Genomic DNA, 26,412 nt, shown 5'->3' with positions numbered 1-26,412 from the left:
CCCAGGCATCCCAAACCAAACATGACCACAGCTGGCCTCATCTCTTTAAAAAATGTCTTAGTGAGTGATATCACTGTCCACCCAATGTGCTCAGTCGCTCAGTTGTGTCCAACTCTCTGTGACCCCCTGAATTATAGCCTGCCAGGCTCCTCTGTCCATGGGATTACCCAGGGAAGAATACTGGAGTGGAGGCTGCCATTTCCTTCTCCAGGGACCCAGCTGTTCAAGTCAAAAAACTGAGCACCAGTTTAAACTATTCCCCTTCAAAATGCCAGCATTCAAGCCATCACAAACTTCAGTAGATTATACTTCCTATATGACATGACTTGTAAGGCTCTGTATAAATTGTTTCTGTTAACCTCTCCAGTTTCATCTCTGACCACTGTGTCTCAGCTATCCTGAACTATTTTCAGTATTCAGATTCTTGGTCATTTCTGTCACCTTCAAAATATGCATCCATGTGCCCTCCATTGGAACAGATCTGCCTCACCTCTTTATTGGACTAACTTCTTCTTACCTTGTAAGTCTCCATGTGGAAGCACTAACTTCCAGTCCTCCCAAAGTCTGGGTTAGGTGTCCCTCCTAGAGTTCTTGGTAGTCTTCTCTTTATAACACACTGTTTTATGGGAGCTGCCATTCCTGTTTCTGTCTTGCCCTCTACTGGAAGCTCTACTGAAAGGTTTCTGTAAGCAGGAAGCATATTTACTTCATTTACCTTTGGGCTCATTGAACCAACAAAGTACTTGGTACAAAGTAGATGCTCAGTGAATGAAAACAAAGGTTAAAATATCACTATGAGAATAGACAATAAATTTCCAATCAGAGGATACAGTTAGGATTTTACAAAACAAAGATTTATCAAGTCTCTTTGACATCAAAGAGATTTGAAGATTATCTAAAACTATTTAGAAGAATTTATCAATAATAGAATCATGAGCAGAGAGTAGTTAATAGATTTAGATTTCAAATCTGTCCCTTATGGGCTTCTCTTCCAGAGTTCAGAATCCAGACTGTCAGCTATATTTTGGGGTCCCCCAAGCATTCCATCTTCTCGACTCTCCATAAACTTTTGGATTCATAACCCACTCCATACTTGAGAAAATGGGGATTGGAATAAGGTAAGTGCTAGCTCTTCTATTTCTTCCTCTATTACTTCATTTTCAACCATGTACTATACTTGTAGAAAAATAATTTTTAAACTCTCTCTCTGGAGTCTTGATCAGGAGGTATGACTGACTTCCCTGCTTGTCTAGCTGGTCTCACAGTATTTGAATATCCTATGCATATGATGAAATGTTGCAAAGTGCCTTGAGATATTATATCCTTTCAGATTTTCTTATTTCATGACTATTTAAATTCTTTATCATTATTCTGTTGAGTTTTTCCTAATATTACTCCACGTAGAAAAAATAGTGAATTTTGAGAAACCAGAAAGACTTGCTGTCCATTCTGGGACAACTTTTGGATCAGATGCACACTCAGAATGCAGGGCATGAGCAGTGTAAGCAAACTTCAGAAACAGCTCTGCTTCAGCCGCACTGCATGTGGACGACTGTTCACTGCACACCCACTGTCAACCTTCTCGAGCCCCTTGTTAATGTTGTCCAATCTCTAAGTCATATCTGACTTTTTGCAACCCCATGGACTGCAGCACACCAGGCTTCCCTGTCCTTCACTATCTCCCAGAGTTTGCTCAAACTCATGTTCATTGAGTTGGTGATGCCATCAAACCATCTCATCCTCTGTTTTCCCCTTCTCCTTCTACCCTCAATCTTTTGCAGCATCAGGGTCTTTTCCAATGAGTCGGCTCTTCGCATCAGGTGGCCAAAGCGTTGGAGCTTCAGTATCAGTCAGTCAGTCAGTCGGATCAGTCACTCAGTCGTATCTGACTCTTTGCAACCCCATGGACTGCAGCACACCAGGCTTCCCTGTCTATCACCAACTCCCAGAGCTTACTCAAACTCATGTCCATTGAGTCAGTGATGCCATCCAGTCATTTCATCTTCTGTCATCCCCTTCTTCTGCCTTCAATCTTTCCCAGCATCAGGGTCTTTTCCAATGAATCAGTTCTTTGCATCAGGTGGTCAAAGTATTGGAGTTTCAGCTTCAGCATCAGTCCTTCCAATGAATATTCAGGATTTATTTCCTTTAGGATTAGGTGGTTTGATCTCTTTGCTCGAGCCACTTACTTGCTTTCATTTTTAGAAAATTTATTATTTATCTCCATATTTGTTTATTGCTTATCCCCAAATTAGAATGTAAGCTTTATAAGGGCAGGAATTTTGTTTTGTTCACCAGTATATGCTCAGCACTTGGAACAATAACTGGTTACATAATAGAAACTCAATATATATTGATTGAATGAACAGTGTCTTTCAAAAAATTTTTAAGAGACTGATGCATACCCAGGCCTCTAGGGATCTAATGTAAATCTAGACCAAAGCTTTATTGCCCTCAACTTTTTGATGGATGGCTAAGATAATAACATTGACCACACGCTGAATGAATTTACAGATGTAAATTGTTGTGCATCTATAAATTATGCACAACTGCAAAGGATAGCCAATAAGTTGGATGATACAATCAGGATTCCCCTCCCCCTCATCAAATCCTGACAAAATGTAATGGTGAATCATACCTAACAATATAAAGGGAAAAATATAAAGCACTCAGAGATCCCAAAATTCAATTGTACCAGTACAGGTTGGGGGCGAGATGACTTACAATTGCTCACGTAGGAAGATTTAGAGTCTCCTGTTGATTGTGAGTAGATGATGAGTCAACTCAGTGTGATATAACTTCCAAAAAAGATCAATCTTTTGTTGTATTAATAGAAATATAGTGCTCAGGTTGGGAAGTAGTTCTCTAGTACTCACTGGTGATCAGGTCACATTTGTTTTGCTTTATAAATTCTGATCTTCAGCCTTTAAGAAAACCATTAATAAACAAAAGGTTCTTCAAGAAGAGTTTAAAAGGGTAAAATGGGATCTTGTAATCAGTGTCACATCAGAAATGATTAAGGGTCTAAGAGTCTGTGTTGGTGTGTGAGGCGGAGGGAGAGAGCTAGCTCATGTAGCTACCTTCCGAAGTGAGAAGTGCGGTCCTGCAAGGAAAGTTATATTTCTTCTCTGGGTAATCCCAGAAGACTGAACACCCTTGAGTAGAAGATATAAGTATGTATGTTACAGCCCATTAGAGTTTGTCAGCAATTACTATGTTTGCCCAGTAATCAGGTGGACAACTGGTGGAGGTTGTAAGTTCCTTGACCCTGGTGGTGTTCAAGCAGAAACCGGGCACACATGCCTCATGTCCTGAATACATTTGTGGTGGAAGTTCAAACACTGGGGTAAGGGATTGGATTAATCACAATAGCAAACACACATTGGGTGCTTACTATATGACAGGTACCATAATAAGTATTAATGTGGGTTATTATTTTTAAAACATCAATCTTACTCCATGGTGAAACTGAAAGTGAAAGTCGTTCAGTCGTGTCCAACTCTTTGCAACCCCATCGACTATACAATCCATGCAATTCTCCAGGCCAGAATACTGGAGTGGGTAGCTGTTCCCTTCTCCAGGGGATGGTCCCAACCCAGAGATTGAACCCAGGTCTCCTGCATTGCAGGTGGATTCTTTACCAGCTGAGCCACCAGGGAAGCCCAAGAATGCTGGAATGGGTAGCCTATCCCTTCCCTAGCGGATCTTCCCTACCCAGGAATTGAACCAGGATCTCATGCATTGCAGGCAGATTCTTTACCAGCTGAGCTACCAGAGAAGCGGAAACTGAGGCTTCAAGGGGTTAAGTAACTTGCCCAAGGTCTTAACACCTTGTACAAAGCAGAGCAAGGATTTTAACTTATGCAGTCAGATCCCTGATTTTAACTTATTATTCTAAGGACTCTACTAAAAAAAAATAATTTTTAACTTTTTATTTTTTTTGGCATATAGTCGATTAACAGTGTTGTGATAGTATCAGGTGAATAGCAAATGGACTCAGCCATGCACACACATGTATCCATTCTCCCCCGAATACCCCTCTCTGCTATATTTTAAATGGCTAACCAACAAAGACCTACTGTGTAGCACAGGGAACTCTGCTCAGTGTTATCTGGCTGCCTGGATGGGAGGGAAAACCATTCTTTCCTACCCTGAGATTCTACCACTGTAATGAAGTAATCAAACCAAAGAGCTTATTATCTTCAGTTGTAAATGACTCTGTAGTAAATAGGTTATTTCAACAAAGTATGCAGGCACTAAGTTAGCCTGGCCAGTTGCCACTTGTGGTACACTATATGGAGCACAGCATGGGGCCTGGCACGCAATAGGTGCTCAATAATTATTAGTTAAGGGACAAGAATGAGTGGACTGCAACCACACAAGCTGCATTTGAAATGGCAGAGTCTCAATGCATTGTGTCTGAGGGAAAACAAGCACATTTCTGGGTGGTCGACTGACGACACTTGGCAAAAAGTGATAATCCATCATTCCTGGCAGAGGCCTTGTGAATTCCTACTCAGTTGTTTGGACAATATTCATTTAAACAAATATTTATTGAGTACCTATCCTGTGCCAGGTATGTCCAATATGCTGAGGGTGCAGAGGTGAATCAGAGTTTGCACTGTTACTGGGAGAGATGGACAGGTAAGCAAATTCTTATGATACAGTGTGATGAGAGCTTAGCAGGTGTGTGTGTGTGTTAAGTATTACAGGGACACAGAGCAGAAAGGAACTGATTCTACATGGCTGAAGGATTTGTCCAATACTTGATTATGTGTTCAAAATGACTGTCTTGTGTGTTTCATGAGCTTATTTGATCTTCATACATACAGACTGCATGAAATTGTGATCCCTTTTTGAACAAAGATCAAATAGGGTATCATGGAGGTTAGGTGAGCTCCCCGAGATCATGCAGCCAGTAATAATAATTGTTGGTGTTTATGGAGTGCTTAGGCTACCTGAGGTACTGTTCTGAGCCATATTAAAATGGTTCATCTTCACAACTCTACAAGGTCATTATTAATATTATTGCTGTTTTACAAATGAGAAAACTGAGGCACAAGGTCTAAATAATTTGCCTGGAGTCGCGTAGCTAGAAAGTGGAAAAGCCAGGATTGCACCAGCCTTGTCTGGCATTAGCAGGCACACACTTACCCTGTGCACTAAAATACCTTTAACTGGTCCCCTGAAGAGCTGGGGATTCTTAGACTCTGATTGTAAGTTCAGCTTCCTTTCAAGTGACTTTGTTCGTTAGCAATATTATTGATACATCCAAATGATAGAAACAGTGTGGGCCTGGCTACAAGGAGACATTGTGCAGGTTAGGCGTCCCTGAAAGTGTTTTGGGAGAGGTATGATAAAATCTAGGCCCTCCAAAATCACTGCAGATGGTGGCTGCAGCCATGAAATTAAAAGACGCTTGCTCCTTGGAAGGAAAGCTATGACCAACCTAGACAGCATATTCAAAAGCAGAGACATTACTTTGCGGACAAAGCTCCATCTAGTCAAGGCTATGGTTTTTCCAATAGTCATGTATGGATGAGAGAGTTGGACTGTAAAGAAAGCTGAGCACCGAAGATTTGATGCTTTTGAACTGTGGTGTTGGAGAAGACTCTTGAGAGTCCCTTGAACTTCAAGGAGTTCAAACCAGTCCATCCTAAAGGAAATCAGTTTTGCATATTCATTGGAAGGATTGATCCTGATGCTGAAGCTGAAACTCCAATACTTTGGCCACCTGATGCAAAGAACTGACTCATTGGAAAAGACCCTGATGCTGGGAAAGATTGAAGGCAAGAGGAGAAAAGGATAACAGAGCATGAGATGGTTGGATGGCATCACCGACTCGATGGACGTGAGTTTGAGTAAGCTCTGGGAGTTGGTGATGGACTAGGAAGCCTGGCGTGCTACAGTCCACGGAGTCACAAAGAGTCAGATATGACTGAGCAACTGAACTGAACTGAACTGATGATAAAATCTAAAACTGGCATTAGTTGTGATTTCAGGGTTTTTCAGGGCAGCAAGAATTTGGCCTTTTGTTCAGGCCAGCAGGTCTGGGCTCTAGGCACTATGATTTGCTACACGTAGGAACTAGCCACCAATACTTACTTGCAGCCTTTTAAAATTTGGCTTAAATTTTTCTAAAAGAAGACAACAAGATGTGAAACATTAAGAATGAAACAAGTTAAATTCAATACTTTATATGTAAGCAAGAGTGGAGATACAGAAAAGGAGAAATGAAGCACATAATTGCTTAAATCGTCCAAGCTTTCTCTCCATAATACAAATTCTTGGATTGAAAAATAGTTCAATCCAATAGTATTGTACCTTAATAATTAGGTTGGGTTTCCTCTGTGGTAAATCTCAGGAAGCATTGGTTATTAAAATGAATGAAGTAGATTACCCTTCCCTCAATAATTACTACTTCAGCTAATGTGAATATTACCTGTGTGATTGAATCTACTGCATTTTTAAGACACCTATCTCCAGTAATTTTTGGAGATTCAGTAATTTAAAAGTCAACAGTGGGTGGGAATTTCTGTGGTAGGCAGAGGGACAGAAAAGGTCAATGTTCTTCGACATTCTTTCCTTCAAATCAAGTTTTTTGGTTTTGGTTGGTTTTCAGTGTTTTGTTACATATGGAGACCTAGTAGATGTAACTGATTTATCTTCGCCTTTGTGTTTATAGATTTCTATTTTCTTGGCTTCAGGTCCTTGGAAACATTTGTTTTGATGGTGGCAGGAGAGTTAGTCATGTTTTATTTTTGTTGTTCCCATTTATTTTTAAGATCTTTTAGTTTAAGTCCACTTACAAGGTGTTTTATAACCTATATTTATGTTTCCACAAAAAAAAAAAAACATTCCTAGTAGTACTTCTAGTACACTCATAAAAACAGTTAATAATTTAATGCACATCAGAATGATTCTGTGATATTAGTAAGCTGGAACTAGGATATGCTTTGGAAAAATGTGTTTGAAATTTGTAATTGGATTTAGCATTTACATATCAAATTTCAAGTTTCTTAGATCAATTATTTTTGAGTTACCAAGCAGCCAAATTCTTCTTTTCTTTTCATTACTGAGTCAACAAAAGTTGGAAAATTCTTTTCTCACATATTCCATTCTTTAACTGAGCCTGAAGGTAAATGACTTTTTAAAAAACCACATCTCAAACAAACAATTTTACATGAGGTTATGAGTAAATGAATAGAATGGGCTCTACTGGCACTGCGGATATACGTCTAATTAGAACTCTCAATCTTCCAAACATATCATTTACTGACATTGAGGTTTTTAATTCTTAACTTTGAGTCCATTGTGATGGAAACAAGTGACCCTTGTTGGAAATATGTCACGAATCAACTTTCTCAGGTTGACCTTTAGTTTGTTGGTCACCAAATCAAAACACTATTTATTCCCAGGCTTAAAGATGTCTGTACCTTCTTAAATTTGTTGTAAGATCAAGGAAGTAAAGCACTGCTTTGCTGCTGTGAACAGGTTGCCTTCTCTCTTTTCCTTGAGGCCTCTTAGTTTCGTCATGATAGATGATACGTCTTAGCCAGCTCCATGCACGAAGCAATATTAAGCATGCTGCACCTCTTGCACATCCTCCGTTGTGGGTGGGAGGTAGATAACTGGTTTTACAGTGAGACAGACGAAGATCAGCCTTCAAACTGACTTGACATACTTTCTAGTTCAGAGCTCCGTACCAGGCACCAGAGACTGTTACAAATGCTCTCAAGAGCCAATGTTCATAACTTAAAAGTAGTAACATAAAATTTGCATCTATTAGATTACTTTTTGACCTTGAGCAAGCAATTTTACCTCCCTCCAAAATAACTATTTCATAGTGTTATTATAGCAAATCATTGATATTATGTATATGAAAATACACAAAGCCTAGCACATAGTTGCAAGCGAAGGTTGAATTTATGTGAAGCATATAATTAACCACCCCTGGAACCTCAAATGGACAAATGAATCCAAAGTGACATCTGTCTCTAATCAGTTTTAAATCAGAAAATTTCACTTCTAAATGAATCACTCCATCCACCAATGACTTTGCTTCATAGTCTACATTCAGAACAAAATGTTACTTAAGTGATAGTCTGTTAATGTATTTCATAACAGGAGCTGACTATGGTTTCTTTAGGAGAAAATCATAGGTAAACAAAAAGAAAGAAAATTATATAAATGTAAGGTCTTTATTTAGAAATAAATGAAGAAGGGACAGTTATCTGATAAAAGAACATTCAGATCATGATATAATTAAATGTCTACATGTAATTACAAAATATAATTGTATTTATATTGGTTTAAAAATTTTTTTTCTGATCTTAAAGGACTAATTTTCTTGTAATTGAATGACAAACTCTGCAGTACCTCATATTAACTATTAATAAGCTAAAAATACCCATTACCTATCTTTTTCTTAATTCCATCTACTGTCATGGACTTACATTTATCTCACCTATACAAAAAGAATGATTTAAATTGCTTGCTCTTTCTGCTTATTAGAAAGGAGGAGAAAGAACCATTTCCCCGACCCACTTAACTATGAAAAAAAGGACTCTCCCAAGTTGCCAGGAACTAACACAGTAGTAAAATTACAAGAAAATTTTGTTAAGAAATCTTTTCTCATCTGCAAGTTATTTGACTGAAACCTGAGGTGCTGAATTTCAGCACAAAGGTGACTTTGGAAGAGAAAGTTTATGCCAAACTGGATCAGTTGTTTTTGTGTTATGTAAGGAGGAGAAAAAGAATTAACTATTTACTCCTAAGCTATACATTTAAGGTTACCCTAGTACACCAAATGAGAGAATGTCCAAGCTGCAAACTTTACCTTAGCTTTATATTTTCATGAACTATTTTCTGTACCCACCAAAACTAAATATAATTAAATATTAAGTAATTTGAATTGCCCAAATATATTTTAAAAGTACAAAGTTATTCTACTAATTATTTCAGAAGTGAACTCTAGTTGAATTATAAAAAATGGTATTATTAAACAATTTAAAACATTTTTTAAAAAAATAATTTTTCCTGATTATATACAAGTGTAATATAAAAATATAGAATATGCAGTACAGTAAAAACAAAAAAGTAAAATCACCAAAATCACCCACAATTCTATCATCCAGAGATAATCACCATCCACATTTTGCTGTATCCCTTGCAGTGGGTATTCACACGTACACAAACCCATTATATGTAAATGTCTATTACTGTTTTATTACAGAAAATTTAAAACATGAACAAAAGTAGACAGAAAGCATCATGAACCTTTTGTAACTATCAACCTATGATGACCAACCAAACCATCAATTAATTCCCTCTTCTTCTTCCCCACTTGTTTTACTTTAAAGCAAATTCCAGGAGTTGTATCATCTCATTCACAAATATTTCAATATGGATCTTTAAAAGATAAGGCTTTAAAAACATAACCACTATCACATCCAAACTAATTAATAATGATATCTTGCTAATATTAAATAATTAAGTCAGTTTAGAATTTCAGTTGTCTCATGAATGTCATCATAGTTTATTTTCGTAGATTGTTTCAAGCAGAATCCAAATAAGGTTCACACAATGAGATTGGCTGATCTATCTGTTAAATCTCTTTAAATATAAGTGGGTTTCTGTTCAAATAATTTCTTTTCTTCCAAATTATTTGTTGAAGAAACCAAGTTGTTTGTCCTGTAGAACATCCCACAGCCTAGACTTTTTCTCATTATATCCCCATAGTATAGCCTCTGTCCTCTACAGTACCTGCAACTGGGTTTAATAGATTCAGTTGGGTTTTTTGTTGTTGTCCTTGTTTATTTGTTTGTTTGGGTTTTTTTTTTTTTTGGCAAGACTGCTTCATAGATAGTAAAGTGTTTTGCCATTAAGAGGTGCATAACGTGTCATAATCTCTCCTTTTATGTTACCTGGAGTCACTGGTTTGTTTATGGTTGTTGTTGTTCAGTCACTAAGTTGTGTCTGACTCTTTGTGACCCCAGAGACTACAGCACACCAGGTTCCTCTGTCCTCCAGTATCTTCCGGCGTTTGTTCCAATTCATGTCTGTTGAGTCAATAATGCTATTTAGTCATCTTATCCATTAATTTATTCAAGATTGCAAAATGGCTAGATTTTATATCCTATTGTTCCTTGAATTGATTTTCTAGCATGTACCAGTGGTGGCTAAATAGATGTTTTATGATTTTGCTTTTTAAGTTTGTTTGTCTTTAAATTACCATTCAAACTCATACCTAGAAACTTAATTAATTCGTTTCACACATCATGTTTGTTATTCTTATTAAAGCTGAAATGAACACTTCTTTGCTCTGTGGCAGCATCTTCAAATTACCTCCTGACTTTTGACATGACCCTAGTAGTCTTTGATAGTGCCTCTGCTAGTTGGTATAATAAGATGATCTAAGCTTATCTTGTATAATTTACACAGTACAAATCTATTTAAGACTTGAGTATATATAAATATAATACAAAACCATAGGACAGAAACTATTTATAATAGCAAAAGACTGGAAACAACCCAAATGCTCATAAATAGAGGACTGATTGAACAGAGTATGGTACAATCTTACAGTAGAGTTATTTGCAGTTATAAAATGACATCAGGAATCTTTAGTTCTTTAGATATACTTATGTGGGTTGAGTTCTAAGATATATTTTATGTAAAGCAGAAAGAGGGAAAAAAGTGAGTCGAGGATGCTGCCATGTGTGTAAGAATGGATATAAATGTATATACACACACACATTTATATATATACATGGGTGAGTGAAAGTTGCTCAGTTGTGTCTGACTTTTTGTGACCCCATGAACTATACAGTCCATGGAATTCTCCAGGCCAGAATACTGGAGTGGGTACCCATTACTTTCTCCAGAGGATCTTCCCAACCCAGGAATCGATCCCAGGTCTCCAGGCAGATTCTTTACCAGCTGAGCTACCAGGGAAGGAACCCCAATGTATATATATACATATATGCATGCATATACATATATAGGTAGATCTGATTTGGATTTGAATCATGTAAATATTTTTCATAATTATAAAATACTAATTTTTGAAAAATGCATTTCCTAATTTTTAAAAGCATAATTATATTATATCCAGCTGGTAGCATACAGAGAACTATTTCAAATAACTTTAAGACACAGTAATTTGACTACATATCCCTAATGAGATATAAGGACAAAAATGAAGTGCAAAAACATTTGTTAACAGTTTTTGGTAATCATTTTGTTGCGAGTAGTATCACTACTTGGTTCATGTACTGTTGAAACCTTGCTTGGAGAATTTTGAGCATTACTTTGCTAGCATGTCAGATGCAGTTGTGTGGTAGTTTAAAGGAAAGGCTACCCACTCCAGTATTCTGGCCTGGAGAATTCCATGGACTGTATAGTCCATGGGGTCACAAAGAGTCGGACACGACTGAGCAACTTTCACTTTCACTTTGAACATTCTTTGGCATTGCCTAGAACTTCCAGATGTTCAAGCTGGATTTTGAAAAGGTGGAGGAACCAGAGATCAAATTGCCAACATCTGTTGGATCATCAAAAAAGCAAGAGAGTTCCAGAAAAACATTTACTTCATTGACTACACCAAAGCCTTTGACTGTGTGGATCATAACCAACTGTGGAAAATTCTTAAAGAGATGGGAATACCAGACCACCTTACCTGCCTCCTGAGGAATCTGTATGCAGGTCAAGAAGCAACAGTTAAAATTGGATGTGGAACAACAGACTGGTTCCAAATTGGGAAAGCCTGTATACTGTCACCCTGCTTATTTAACTTATATGCAGAGTACATCATGCAAAATAGCCAGGCTGGTTGAAGCACAAGCTGGAATCAAGACTGCTGGGAGAAATATCAATAACCTCAGATATGCAGATGACACCACCCTTATGGCAGAAAGCAAAGAACAACTAAAGAGTCTCTTGATGAAGCTGAAAGAGGAGAGTGAAAAAAGCTGGCTTAAAACTCCAACATTCAAAAAACTAAGATCATGATATCTGGTCCCATTACTTCATGGCAAATAGATGGGGAAACAATGGAAACAGTAATCAGACTTTATTTTGGGGGGCTCCAAAATCACTGCAGATAGTGACTGCAGCCATGAAATTAAAAGATGCTTGCTCCTTGGAAGAAAGATATGACCAGCCTAGAGAGCATAATAAAAAGCAGAGACATTACCTTGCCAACAAAGGTCATATAGTCAAAGCTATGGTTTCTCCAATAGTCGTGTATGTATGTGAGAGTTGGATCATAAAGCTGAGTGCCGAAGAATTGATGCTTTTGAAGTGTGGTGTTGGAGAAGACTCTTGAGAGTCCCTTGGACAGCCAGGAGATCAAACCAGTCAATCCTAAAGGAAATCAACCCTGAATATTCATTGGAAGAACTGATGCTGAAACTCCAAAATTTTGGCCACTGGATGCGAAGAGCCGACTCATTAGAAAGGACTCTGATACTGGGACAGATTGAAGGCAGGAGAAGGGGATGACAGAGGATGGGATGGTTGGATGGTATTACCAATTCAGTGTACTCTGGGAGATGATGAAGGATGGAAGCCTGGTGTGCTGCAGTCCATGAGGTTGCAAAGAGTCAGACACAACTGAGTGACTGAACAATAACTATATATATATATACACACACACACTTGTAATGAATATATGTATAACATCAGTTTAGCCATTTTTGTATTTTTGGACATTTAGATTGATTCCAATTTGTTATAGTTATGTATAATACTGCAACAAAGCATCTGTGCACATCTTATTATCTCTTTAGTACAAGTTTCTATAAGTCAAATTACCTGGCCAGAGAGTAAGAACATATTTAAGTTCTTGGTTAATATTAATATTGTCCAATCGCCTCTAGAAAGTTTAGAGCAGGATACACACCAAGCAACAGTGTTTCATCCCATGAATAGTTATAAATATTCACATTGACATGTTTCTGTCAATATGATTTAAGTCAGGTAATCACTCCAGTTTTTTATTTCCTATTCCCTCTTTTATTTTCTTGTAGAGAACATTCAAAATTAAAAATGCCACATAGAAAAACTACACTGGTGTAATATTTACATATTTACATTATGAATTAATAACTTTATTAAACAAAGATTAGAATGGCTTTATCAAACTAAATGTATTACTTATAAATTAATGTGTGGAATTGCTAATGCTTTAGTTGGAAACAGACATATAATGAATGTATTAAGTTATTAATTTTTATAGTTCTTTGGCAAATTGGTAGCTACTTTTGAAACTCTTGAGATTTTTAGTTATAATCTTACCTTTGCAGAATTTGTTGCATGTAAAGCTTTATTTTTCTGATATAGTTTAGAAAGTTAAGTAGCTTTGCAAACATTACTTACATGTACCTTATATATACAATTTCACATGAATAATGAAAGCAAAAAAAGAAAAGATAACAGATTAAAAAAAAACATAGACTGTAAGAGCTAGAAGGATCTTAAAGATCATGTGCTCTAACCGCTTCACTTAATACACTGGGAATCTAAGGCAAAAGGCAGTTATGTAACTTCCCTGAGTTGTAACAGAGTAAGATAAAACTGATTTGTTTTATACAACTGATTTGTGACAGAGTAAGATAAAAATCCAAATCTCATTCAACATAGAGCCCTATCCATGTAGCTTCTCAGCATTAGTAAAACCTGAATGCAAAATGCAAAATTAAAATAACTGTTGCATTGGAGAAATGGGATTTAAGGTGTCTTCCTTTGAAATTCTACTGTTATGCTATCTTCTCATTGAAAAAAAAAAAAACTGAAAATAGACCAACAACTACATTATAAAATCAGGTAAAAGACCACTTCTGTTATATGAAAGCTAGAAATAGATTATTCTAATAGTCAGGATTTATAGCAATCAAAATATACAGCATTTGAAAGATGTATGCATTTGTATATGTATGTATACACACACACACATATATAGTTGTTGTTTAGTTGCTAAGTCGTGCGATTTCATGGATTGTAGCTCATCGGGCTTCTCTGTCCGTACACACCTTATTGCAGTCACTTCACTGTTACTATCTCATTGAATTCTAACAATCATCTCAAACACAGTTTGTGAGACTTGCCCCAGGTATTCACATGAGTGTCAGAGTCAGGATTTGAACCTAGGTATTCATAGACACAGTGTATTGTTTGAAGGTCCAAGCCTCAGTGGTCGATTTCATTGCTGGCGAAGGGTCCTGTGATTGTTTGACCCTCAGCTCTCTCCCCACAGTGTCAAAGTTTTCACCTTAGAAATCCATTTGCTTGAATAACATGATGGAATTCCTTAGGGCAAAAATTTTTAGAAACACATCTTTGAAACCCTTTACTTGCCACTTGCTAAGTATGTGACTTTTCTTTCACTATCTGTAATGTAGGTATGACAGTACTTACCTCATTGGATTATTGGAGGAGTAAAGAAAATAAATTGTATCTACTTTTTAGTAGGATACTTAACTCACAGTAAATATTCAATAAGCAATATCTGTCATCAGCTATCTTTGCCATCACCATCAGTATTATTAATATCATTATTAAAATTATCATATTTCTTTCCTATTGACCACTTTTTAAATGCAAAATCCTGTGGAAGCAATAATGCATTATTCAAGGGGCTGGTGACTCATCAGTTGTTTTTCTCCTGACAGGAGAGAGCAGACGTAATAAAGCTCAGGAAAGGAGAGAGAGAGATGGAAAAGAGGAGCGGAGACCTGGAAGACAGAGCTTTTACCTCCAGCTAGTTGGGCTAAGTTTATAGAACAGTTCACTATAGGTCCCATGCTCTGCTATGGGATCACCTTTATTAGGTTTTAGAAAGCCTGCTTGAGAATGGGGAAGACCACTGTTCCCAGGCCATGGCGACAGACTGTCTGTCGCTGCTCAAGGAATCCTACGCACCGTGGCCACTGCCTGTCCAGGCTGCAGGGGTGGAAGAGGGCAAATAATCCTCAGCAAATGCTTCTGTTTACTGTGCCTGGAAACAGGCCTTTTGCCATGGAAAATGTTCTCATTGTACCCATAGGTACAGGACCTGTATTGCACAATACAGAAGATCTTATTAAGACTTCTTGCTAACCTGTGTACATGCTGTGCTTGAAGCCCAAAGGCCGTTTGCCATTTCTAGGGTGTTACTTCACTTTTTCCAGGGGTAAGGGGTAAGGTTTTAAGGTGGCTTACAGAAGCATCCCTACACTCTTCTCTAAAATCTTCCTCTGGTCAGGGATCCCTGAAGTCTTCCTGGTTTATGCTACCAGCTTCTCCTAAGATCTGCATACTCTTATTTCCAGTGTTTTATTTCACGTTTTTCATTGTTATGACAAGAACATAAGCACGTGGTAAAATATAAAATAGTGCTAAAGGATGTTCAGTGAAAAGTACATCTCATTCCTGTCCCCATCCCCAGTGCCACTGCTCAGAAATAACCGTTGTCCATTCATTCATTCAGAAAACATGGCCTTGTGCCTTCTTTGTCCATGATACTTAGGGCTGAGTAGCAAACAGACAGGTAATAGTATTATTAATAATAGGAGTTGATGGGCCACGAAGAAGATCCAAAAGTAGTTATCATATGGAATATCAAAAAGTGATAAATGTTACAAACAGAAACAAACAAGGGAGGAGGATAGAGTGATATTTGAACAAGCAAAGAGGGAATGAGGTGTTGTGAGGAGTATTCCAAAGGGACAGCACACTCTAGCAAGGTTGGCAGGCCGTTGGGACAGCATTTTAACTATTTATTTTTATTTGTAAAATACTCATATCTACCACAGATCAGACATTCTTCTGAGCACTTTATATATGTTAATTCTGTTAATCCTTACATAGAAGCCCAGGCACTCTTATCCTCCCCATTGTAAAGGGGAATTGAGCCGCAGAAGAATTAGGAACATTGTTTAAAGTCACAAAGCTAGTGAGCAGTGAGAGCTAGACTTCCGCACAAGCTGTCTGGTTTTGTCTGGCTCATTTCTTAGCTGCTACACTCTGTTGCCACAGAGTAGGCAGGTGGTACTGGAGACCTGTGGGGCCATGCTGAGGGCAAGAGGACGGTAACGGGAGAGCCTTGAACAGAAGAGAGACAGGTACATTCTTTCAGAAAATCCTGACCTATCTATATGCATTTATATACATGTATACGGGCTTCCCTGGTCACTCAGCAGTAAAGAATCCACCTCCGATGCAGGAGCTGCAGAAGACCTGGGTTTGATCCCTGGGTAGGGAAGATCCCCTGGAGCAGGGCATGGCAACCCACTCCAGTATTCTTGCCTGGAGAATGTCGTGTACAGAGGATCCTGGTGAGCTGTATAGTCCAAAGGGTCACAAAGAGTGGGACATGACTAAGGTGACAGAGCATGTACACATGTATATGTGTGTATATATGTGTGTGTCCTTGAGGTTTGTGTCCTCTTAGTAGTTAATATCGGAGAAGGCAATGGCACCCCATTCCAGTACTCTTGCCTGGAAAATCCCATGGATGGAGGAGCCTGGTAGGCTGTAGTCCATGGGGTCGCTAAGACTCGGACATGACTGAGCGACTTCCCTTTCACTTTTCACTTTCATGCATTGGAGAAGGAAATGGCAACCCACTCCAGTGTTCTTGCCTGGAGAATCCCAGGGACGGGGGAGCCTGGTGGGCTGCCGTCTATGGGGTCACACAGAGTCGGACACGACTGAAGCGACTTAGCAGCAGCAGCAGCAGTAGTTAACATGCTTAATGTTAAAATGTAAAACAATTTTAATTTGTGAGAAGGAGAGAAAGACTTGATATTATGTATGTTGAAGTTAAAGATGATATCTTAGCAAATAATATTTGGGGCATAGGTGATTTCTTCTATTTTTAAAGTCTTACAAATACTTTTTTATTCTGGGGCTTTGGCAGTACTTATGTATCTGACTGTGCATCCGTAGGAAAACAAATCAACTTTCTTTTTTTAACAATTCAGTGGTTTTTAGTATATTCACAGTGTTGTACAACCATTGCTGTTATCCAATTCCAAAATATTTCCATCAACCCAAAAGAAACTCTTCAAGAGATGGGAATACCAGACCACCTTTCCTATCTCCTGAGAAACCTGTTTGCAAGCCAAGATGCAACAGTTAGAACCAGACATAAAACTGGTTCCAAATTGGGAAAGGAGTACTTCAAGGTTGTATATTGTCACCCTGCTTAGTTAACTTATATGCAGGGTACATCCTGTGAAATGCCGGGTTGGATGACTCGCAAGCTGGAATCAAGATTACTGGGAGAAATATCAACAACCTCAGATATCCAGATGATACCACTCTAATGGCAGAAAGTGAAGAAGAACAAAAGAGCCTCTTGATGAGGGTGAAAGAGGAGAGTGAAAAAGCTGGCTTAAAACTCAGTATTCCAAAAACTAAGATCATAGTATATGGTCCCATCACTTAATGGCAAATAATGGGGAAAAGGTGGAAACAATGACAGATTTTATTTTATTGGACTACAAAATCACTGTGAATGGTGACTACAGCTACAAAATTAAGACACTTGCTCATTGAAAGAAAAGCTATGACAAACCCAGACAGCATATTAAAAAGCAGAGACATCACTTGCTGACACAGGTCCATATAGTCAAAGCTAAATGAAGACTAAATGCCAGATAATTGATGCCTTTGAATTGTGATGCTGGAGAAGACTCTTGAAAATCCTTTGGACAACAAGGAGATTAAACTGGTCAATCCTAAAGGAAATCAACCCTGAATAGTTATTGGAAGGACTGATGCTAAAGCTGAAGCTCCAATACTTTGGCCACCTGATGCGAAAAGCAGACTCATTGGAAAAGACCCTGATGCTGGGAAAGATTGAGAGCAGGAGGAGATGGGGGTGACAGAGGATGAGATGGTTGGATGGCGTCTCCAACTCAAAGGACATGAGTTTGGGCAAACCCCAGGTAATTGTGAAGGACAGGGAAGCCTGGAGTTCATGGGGTTGCAAAGAGTTGGACATGACTTAGTGACTGAACAAAAGAAACTTCATAATTGTTAGCAGTCACTCTCAATTCTGCTCTTCCCCCCACCTCTGGAAGCCACTAATCTATTCTCCGTCTCTATGAATTTACCCATTATGGATATTTCATGTAAAAGGAATCATTCAATGTGTGGCCTTTTGTGTCTGGCTTTCACTGAGCAAGGGTGAAAGGGTCATCCATACTATAAGGGTCATCCATACTGTAGCTTGAATTGATACCTCATTCCTTTTTATTACTAAATAATATTCCAGTGTATGGATTTATCACATTTGTTTATCTGTTCTTCAATTGATGGACATCAGGGTTGTTTCTACATCATAGCTATTATGAATAATGCTGCTGTTTACATTTGTTTACAAGTTTTGAGTGAACATGTTTGTAATTTTTGGGTATCAGTTCCATTCAGTCTCTCAGCTTTGTCTGACTCTTTGTGACCCCATGGACTGCAGCACACCAGGCTTCCCTGTCCATCACCAACTCCCAAAGGTTGCTCAAACTCATGTCCATCGAGTCAATGATGCCATTTCATCCTCTGTTGTCCTCTTCTCCTTCTGCCTTCAGTCTTTCCCAGGATCAGGGTATTTTCCAATGAGTCAGTTCTTCACATCAGGTAGCCAAAGTATTGGAGTTAAGCTTTAGCATCAGTCCTTCCAATGAATATTCAAAACTGATTTCCTTTAGGATTGACTGGTTTGATCTCCTTGCTGTCCAAGGGACTCTCAAGAGTCTTCTCCAACACCACAGTTCAAAAACATCAATTCTTTGGCACTCAGCTTTCTTTATGGTCCAACTGTCTTGGGTATACCAGTGGAATTGCTGGGTCATATTCTAACTGTATGTTTATTATCAAATCAGTTTCTGAGCACAATGTATTACATAGCACTTCAACCCTTGTAAGGGGAAAATTATAGAAGCAAGTGGTTGCTTTAGCAAATCTCCTATCCTGTTCTTTTTATATAAGAAAGTGGCAGATTGGTGGTGGTGCCCATTTCTTAGGGTTTAAGATGTCAGTATCTGAAGGTCATTGGCACCTACTGGATATATTCTCCATGCAGATCCCGCCTTTTGTGGCCCTCTCCATACAATAGATGGGGAGTGGCCATGAGGAAGTGGCCTCTGAAGTAACCAAAGAGCTCAACTGAGTAACCTAATCCATCCAGGTACTCCTAGGAGCGTCATGGCCAGGGTCAGTCTAGAAAAGCGAAGGCTTTGAGGTTACAAAGTTCCCTAAGAATATTAAGGATAATAATGAAAGCCCCAGCATTTTACCATTCACTCTATGCCTAACATAATGCTAAACGCTTTACAACTTTTTTCCTAGACCTGAACTTTCTAATATGGTAGCCACTGACCACAGGTGGCTATTAAGTTCTTACAACATGGTTAGTTTGAGTCTAACCATATGTATAAAATATATATTGGGTTTTGATGACTTAGTTCAAAAAAAGGAAATGTAAAATATCTCACTGATATTTTTTACATATTGAAATGATATTTTGGATATGTTGAGTAAAATACATCACTAAAATTAATCTCACCTGTTTATTTTTACTTGTATTAATGGAACTACTAGAAAATTTTAAATTATATATGTGACTCACATTTATGGATTGTGTTATATTTCTATTGGACAGCATTTGTTCTAGTCTATTCTTCACAAGTAGTTTGATCAGCTGGACTATATTACCACCCCCAAATTATGGGTGAGGAAATTGAGGCTTAGAGAACTTAAGTAAATTGCCTATGATCACACAGCTGTGACTTAAGCACAAATCTGCTATCTCTAAGCCTGAATTCTTACCCATTATTCTATGCTGTCTCCCCAGAGTCCAGAAGTACAATCCATTTGGTGTAGAAATGGCTATGATCATTAGCTATGGCAAAATGCTGTTTTCATGTCTCCATTGTGGAGCACGAGAAAAATCATCCATGCCATTCTGTAAGGCAGAATTTAGGTTGTAGTTGGGAAAAATTGCCTATGGGGAAGTTTCTGAAATACTAACTCTTTGTTTGTAACAGCTTGGGGCTTACTCACCAAGGATAGAAGGTAGATGAAACTACTTCAGAGGTTACTTTCATTTCTATGATCCTATATTGCAATTCATGTCAGATTCACAGGTCAGTTGCTGCTGTAATGCTCAGAGTGAGATGGAGTAAAGAGAGATGAATTAGTGCTTCAGTTTCAACCTTTTCTCCTGTAAAATGTAAGGCTTTAATATCATCCCATTTCATTTGAATTTGTGAAAACCTCAATGGGACATTCTTCATAGCAATGGCTCCCTCTTCTAAGCTACAATGAAGAGAAGGTGGCAAAACAGTTTAGGAGAGAAAGAGTCACTCCATTTTCTTCCTCTCACCCCCTACCTTAAATCATTTTATAAAATATGTATTTTAACTCAGTCAGTCTTCCTTTTCCTAAGGCATCAGTGTTCACCACTCAAAAATAATTTTCATATGTGCATATTAATACTGCTGCTGCTGCTAAGTCACTTCAGCCGTGTCCAACTCTGTGCGACCCCATAGACGGCAACCCACCAGGCTCCCCCGTCCCTGGGATTCTCCAGGCAAGAACACTGGAGTGGGTTGCCATTTCCTTCTCCAATGAGTGAAAGTGAAAAGTGAAAGTGAAGTTGCTCAGTCGTGCCTAACTCTTAGTGACCCCATGGACTGGAGCCTACCAGGCTCCTCGGTCCATGGGATTTTCCAGGCAAGAGTACTGGAGTGGGGTGCCATTGCCTTCTCTGCATATTAATACTAGCTATTGCTATGTCATAAGTACTATAACTTAATTTTGCTGTTATTTTATGTAACTTGTATGTAACATGTATCATGAGTATGATTCACTTATTTAATTCCAAATACCAAAGGGACAGCCCAGTTTAGAACACTAGTTTCTTAAGCTACTTTTCCAAGATGGAAAGTCAAGGGAAGGATTAGGATCATTCGGACTTAATGCTTTGTCTCAGGGTCTCTTCCCAAATGTTTAAACCATCTCATATTTTTAGGGGCTAGAAATGTTGCTGTCAGTCATTAAGCAAATGGCTTCCCACCCCCCACCAACTACAAATTCATAGCATACCAAGAAACATAGCAACTTGACACCTATAAGATTAAGTACAGCTCAAAAATCAAACCCTGATAAGCTAAAGTGTTTCTAAACCTGCATGCACCATTTTTTTTTTATTAATTCAAATTCAAAATTTTAGTGCCCCTAAATTAGATTCACTTTGACTTAAGTAGCTACACGGAAAATAATTTCAGCATTTGTTTTTTGTTTAGTCATCCTTCCTTAAAATTCCTTAGCAGTTTCAGATGTACTTCAGATGGGGTGACAATGAACTATAGAAAGAAGTCAAAAAGATAAAATGGTATTGGGAAAGGAATATGGAGCTGAAAATCAGATGACTTGAATTCTAGTTCTGTTTCAGCAACAAAGCTTTTAGATATTTAAGTTCCACAGACATTTAATGGACACCTACTAAAGTCATGGCATTGTAATAAGTGCTGTAGGAGTCACAAGGATAAACAAGACAATCATGCTCAAGGAACTTGTCACCTAGTAGAAAAGAGCATATTTAACAAAACCATGGCATATGATACAGAATATGCGGGTAATGGACTAGAACTTATGGGAACACAGAGGAAAATAAGCACAATTCCAGCCAAGGAGATTGGGGATGAAGAAAGTGTTGATTGGAGTGGTTCTGGAAGTATGGTTAGGATTTCTGGGTGGGGCTGGAAGGGAAGGGTGCTTTAAACAGAAGATGCAGGGAAGGGGAGACATTGAAAGCAAAGGTATAGGTAAAAAGTACAGAGTAGGTTCTGGAAACTTACTAGACAGGAAGGCAGAGTTAATTCTTAATAACAATAGGAGATAATCTTTGACTGCTAGATTAGAATCAGATTGTGGTAGAGCTTGAATTTCATCCTGAAGAATCTGGACCTTATTTGGGAGGGGGAAGGAAGGGCCAACAAAGATAAAGAGCACACCCGTGAATGATCAGCTCTGCTAGGATGATTGCTCTGACGGTTTAAGTATATAGCATGAGTGGTGAGCAGAAAGATGGAAGCCTGAGGGAAGAGTTAGAAACTGTCACAGTGGGTTCAGGTAATGGGAATGCATAGAGAAGGCAGATGCAAGAGATATTTTGGAGGCAGAACTGACAGAAGTTGGTCATGATTGGTTTTGAGATGCGAAAGATGACTGTGGTTTTGAGTACTGATGGCTGAGAGCACTGATGGAGATGCTGAGCATGTAAGAGGTTCACTGGGAAAGATGCTGTTTTGAGCATGTTTAATCCATTCTGAACAAATCAGCTAATCGTATGAAACACTGATCAATTCCTGACTCACCTGTTTCCAAAACCCTGCAATGCCTTCCTATCCTACTCAGAATAAAAGAAACATCCTCGAAATGCTCAGGAAAGTCATATATGTCCTGGCGGCCCACTTTCCCTTTGATCTCATCTCCTTCCCGGCCCCTCTCTTCTCAGTACCCTGGGGCCACACTAGTTCTCTTGCTGTTCCTCCAAGACTGCCCAGTGTGAGTTCTAAGCGCCATTCCTGGTGCTTTCTCTGCCTGAAAACATCTTTCCTCCGACTATTCTCCTACCTTACTCCCTCACTTTCTTCAACTTTTACTCAAATCCCTGTGTAGAAGAGCAATGTAGGAACCCTAAAGGCCTTCCCTGATCATCCTATGTAAAACAGCAATCCAACCGTTCACCTCTCCTTGGCACTTTCCTCTCCCTATTTTACTATTCTCCATATAGCTTATCACCATCGGATATAATACGTATTTATTATCATAACCCGGAAACTAGCGCAGTAAAAGCAAATTAATAATGAAACAAGCCAATGGTTTCAAGGGTACAATGAAGTTTGGTACTCACATTCACTGTTTTGGGGACTGTACATTGATATAATCCCTTTGAAAAGCAACTTGGCAATAGATATGAAGAGCCATAAAATGGTGAGGTCCTGGAACATTTTATTAATATGTTTTGGAAATTCTGGAAATGAAATCTAAGAAGATAATATATGGAAAGAAAATGTATATGGATACAATATTTACAATATCAAGAAACTGGAAATGTTCTAAACATCTAACAATATAAGGAGATAGTTAAGTAAATTACTGTTCATTTACTTAATGATATATTATTCACTGTTAAAAGGATAGTTATAGAAAGCTGGCTAGCAACAAGGAAAATGCTTATGAAACAAAATTATATTTAAAAGAACAGGATCCACAATTGTATGCAGTATGATGTTATCTTTAAGTATGCGTACAGAAAAAGACTAGGAGGAAATGAACCCAAGTGCTGATATTAAGTATATTAGGCTAAAGGGACTATAGGTTTATTTTTCCTAAATCTCAGTTTTTCTGTATTTAGGTTATATCCTTTCTATAATATGGTTATGTTATTTTTTAAATATGTGTGTGTATTAGTCGCTCAGTCCTGTCTGACTCTTTGTGATCCCACCGACTATAGCCTGCCAGGCTCCTCTGTACATGGAATTCTCCAGGCAGGAATACTGGAGTGGGTAACCCATTCCCTTCTCCAGAGGATCTTGCCAACCCAGGGATTGAACCTGGGTCTCCAGCATTGTAGGCAGATTCTTCACCGTCTGAACCACCAGGGAAGCTATTTTTAAATAATTTTTTTTTAATGATCAAAAGAAACTGAGCTGGTACACATCAATTCATCCACTGGACTGCATTACTGAGTATCAATGGGAAGTCTGAGTTTCTCAGTATCCCATCTGCTCATTCTTGACTTCCTCTTCTTCACTTGCCTACATAATTTTAGCCTGCAACCTCCGCATTTTGATAGTCATAATCATGAAACAATAAAGTGGAAAGAACATAACTTGCCCTGTGCTTCTTGATGTTTATTTACGTGGACTGAGGTTAAGTTACCTGGTTCCATGTCTCCCTCCATTTTTTCTTTATTTAGCTACCACTTCCCCCATTGGTAGACCTTAGGGCTCTAACTCGTTTCTCCATACAGTGCTTATCACCATCTGATATATTATGTATTTGCCTGTGTATGTTCAATCACTCAGTCATGTTTGACTTGATTTGCAACCCCATGGACTGTAGCCCACCAGGCTCTTCTGTTCATGGATCTTTCCAGGCAAGAATACTGGAGTGGGTTGCCATTTTCTACTCCAGGGGATATTCCCAACCCAGGAATATCCCTCGTCTCTTGAGTCTCCTGCACTGGCAGGCAGATTTTTTACCATGCACCATCTGGGAAGCCAATATTATGTATTTACTTGTTTATTATTACAGCTTAGAAACTGATGTGGCTAAAAAAGAAAAAAAGGAATAATACCATGTCAACCTATTACGTATCACTCTTTGTATATATTTCCCCATTTTCCTTATAAATCAGCAAAATAAATGCTACTCACATTCTAGAGATGAAAAAACTGAGGCTTTGGTTTAACAATTTGCCCAAGTTCACTGATCTAGGAGATTACCAAGTTGAAATTTAAACCCTAATTTTTGACCTCAAATCTTATGCCCTTAACCTGTACGTTGATGAACACACATTAATTATTAACATGGTGGTTTAGTCACTAAGTCGTGTCCAATTCTTGCGACTCCATAGACTATATATAGCCCTCCAGGCTCCTCTGTCCATGGGATTTCCCAGGCAAGAATACTGGAGTGGGTTGCCAATTCCTTTTCCAGGGGATCTTCCTGACCCTGGAAGATCAAATCTGCATCTCAAACCCATATCTCCTGCATTTCAGGTATATTCTTTACTGCTGAGCCATTAGGGGAGCTCTCAATTATTAAGATAGCCTAAGTGAATTTATTACATAGACATTGGCCAGGTGAAACAAGCAATTGAATAATTGAGTTATTGAAACTCTCAATAAATTGATGTTGAGAATCTTTGTGTCTAAATTAGCCAACTCATTGCTTTAGATTTTTTCTGTGTATGTCCACAGTGTCTCAATAACTATTAGAGACCTTAAAATTATCAACGTGAAGTGTTTCAACTATTTTGGATATCTGAAGTATTCAAGTATTTACTTATTAGCCAAAATAATTTTACCTGATTTGATTAATGGTTTCCATTGAAGGATTTAGACATATTCTTTGGGGACCAATTGCAGCTTTTTTGATAAAACAAAATCCTTAGTTATTAAATAGATATTTTCAGTTGGTTATTTGGACTAAAGAATTGAGACTTAATAGAAGACATGTAAGATGTCAAAAGGACTATAAAATCCAGTTATGACTAATACTATTTCAGAGGAAATTTTAACAAAAAGAGATTTCCCATTTAATAACCCATTTATTTCCAGCAGCAGTTAGCTTAATAAAGATTCTGAGCAAATTTGTTGTAATGAGATTGGAGGAATTAAACAAAATTTTCCAAGAAATGTCACCCCTAATGTTCACCATTATAATATGTCAGCAGTGTTCTTTCTTATCTATCTTCTTTGGCCAAAATCCCTTGGAGAAAACTCTTTCAGCTCCTGACACAGAACGTGAAAACCATAACATGATATTCCTCATCACTGTTAATACTTTCGGGGACTTACTATAAGCCAGACTTTGCTACATATTACATTTGATCATCTCATTTTAATGCTCAGTACCCAATAAAGTAGGCACTATAATTACATTCATCTTATAGATAGATAAAGAAACTGAGGCATTTGAAGTATTAAGTAACTTGTTGAAGAGACAGTATTTGAAAATAAAACAGATTTATTTTACTGGTTATTTCACCTTCTCTCTTATCTAAGAGACTAACATTTTTCAAAAGGAATGTCAAGTGTGACTTTACAGCTTTTATAGTAAAAGGGAGAGTGAAAGTCTTCCTGAATTGCTGCGGCTGTTATGCCAGTGATTAATTCCGTCGGAGAAGAGGTTTGGTGAGAGTTGAGATTTTAGATCTAAAAGTCTGAGAGGGTGTTATCCTTGGATAATCTGTGCTTCCTTTACAACTCTTTCCCACATCAGTCTGCACTGAAAATGCCCCTTCACTATAAGAGTGTTTTCAACTCAGAGTGTTTATAACTGGTGGAGCTGTCCTTGGTCTGAAAGATCAGAGAAGAAATATTTTACCTGGGGTCTCTGACTTCTCACAAAGTTGCTGGGCTTCTCAGTTGATTGTAGAAATCTGCCAACCCATTATGTAGAACAGATTGGGAGAAATCTTAGGAGAGAACCAGGAAAAGTCTGAAGTATTTCATTATAGTACACTTTAATTTTTTTTCCCCCAACTTAGACCAGGAAATGAGGACCCTAAAGTTCACTTACTGCAATAAAACAGTTTTGAAGACCTTCTTGTTGTTGCTGTTATTCAGTCACCAATTCATTTCTGACTCTTTGTGACTCCATGGACTGCAGCGTGCCAGGTTTCCTGTCCTC

The 26,412-nt window shown here is 38.2% G+C and overlaps 1 protein-coding gene across 4 annotated transcripts in view; it reads left to right on the top strand.

The window, feature by feature from the left end:
• MKLN1 (muskelin 1, intracellular mediator containing kelch motifs) overlaps positions 1–26,412 on the top strand; it is a 386,334-nt gene that overhangs the window by 22,120 nt on the left and 337,802 nt on the right. For 2 of the 4 annotated variants that reach the window (XM_010831658.1, XM_010831660.1), the window contains exon 2: positions 996–1,118. In XM_010831658.1, the coding sequence (XP_010829960.1) occupies positions 1,102–1,118 (17 nt within the window). In that variant the 5' untranslated portion in view covers positions 996–1,101. Of the gene's footprint in view, positions 1–995; positions 1,119–4,576; positions 4,645–26,412 lie in introns of all 4 variants that reach the window. The other 2 variants (XM_010831661.1, XM_010831662.1) reach the window with 2 other exon arrangements.

This window comes from Bison bison, unplaced genomic scaffold (genome assembly GCF_000754665.1).
Source record: "Bison bison bison isolate TAMUID 2011002044 unplaced genomic scaffold, Bison_UMD1.0 scf7180017864530, whole genome shotgun sequence".
NCBI lineage: Eukaryota > Metazoa > Chordata > Mammalia > Artiodactyla > Bovidae > Bison > Bison bison.
Note: the sequence above shows the minus strand (reverse complement) of the source record. Positions and strands in the feature narration are given on the sequence as shown.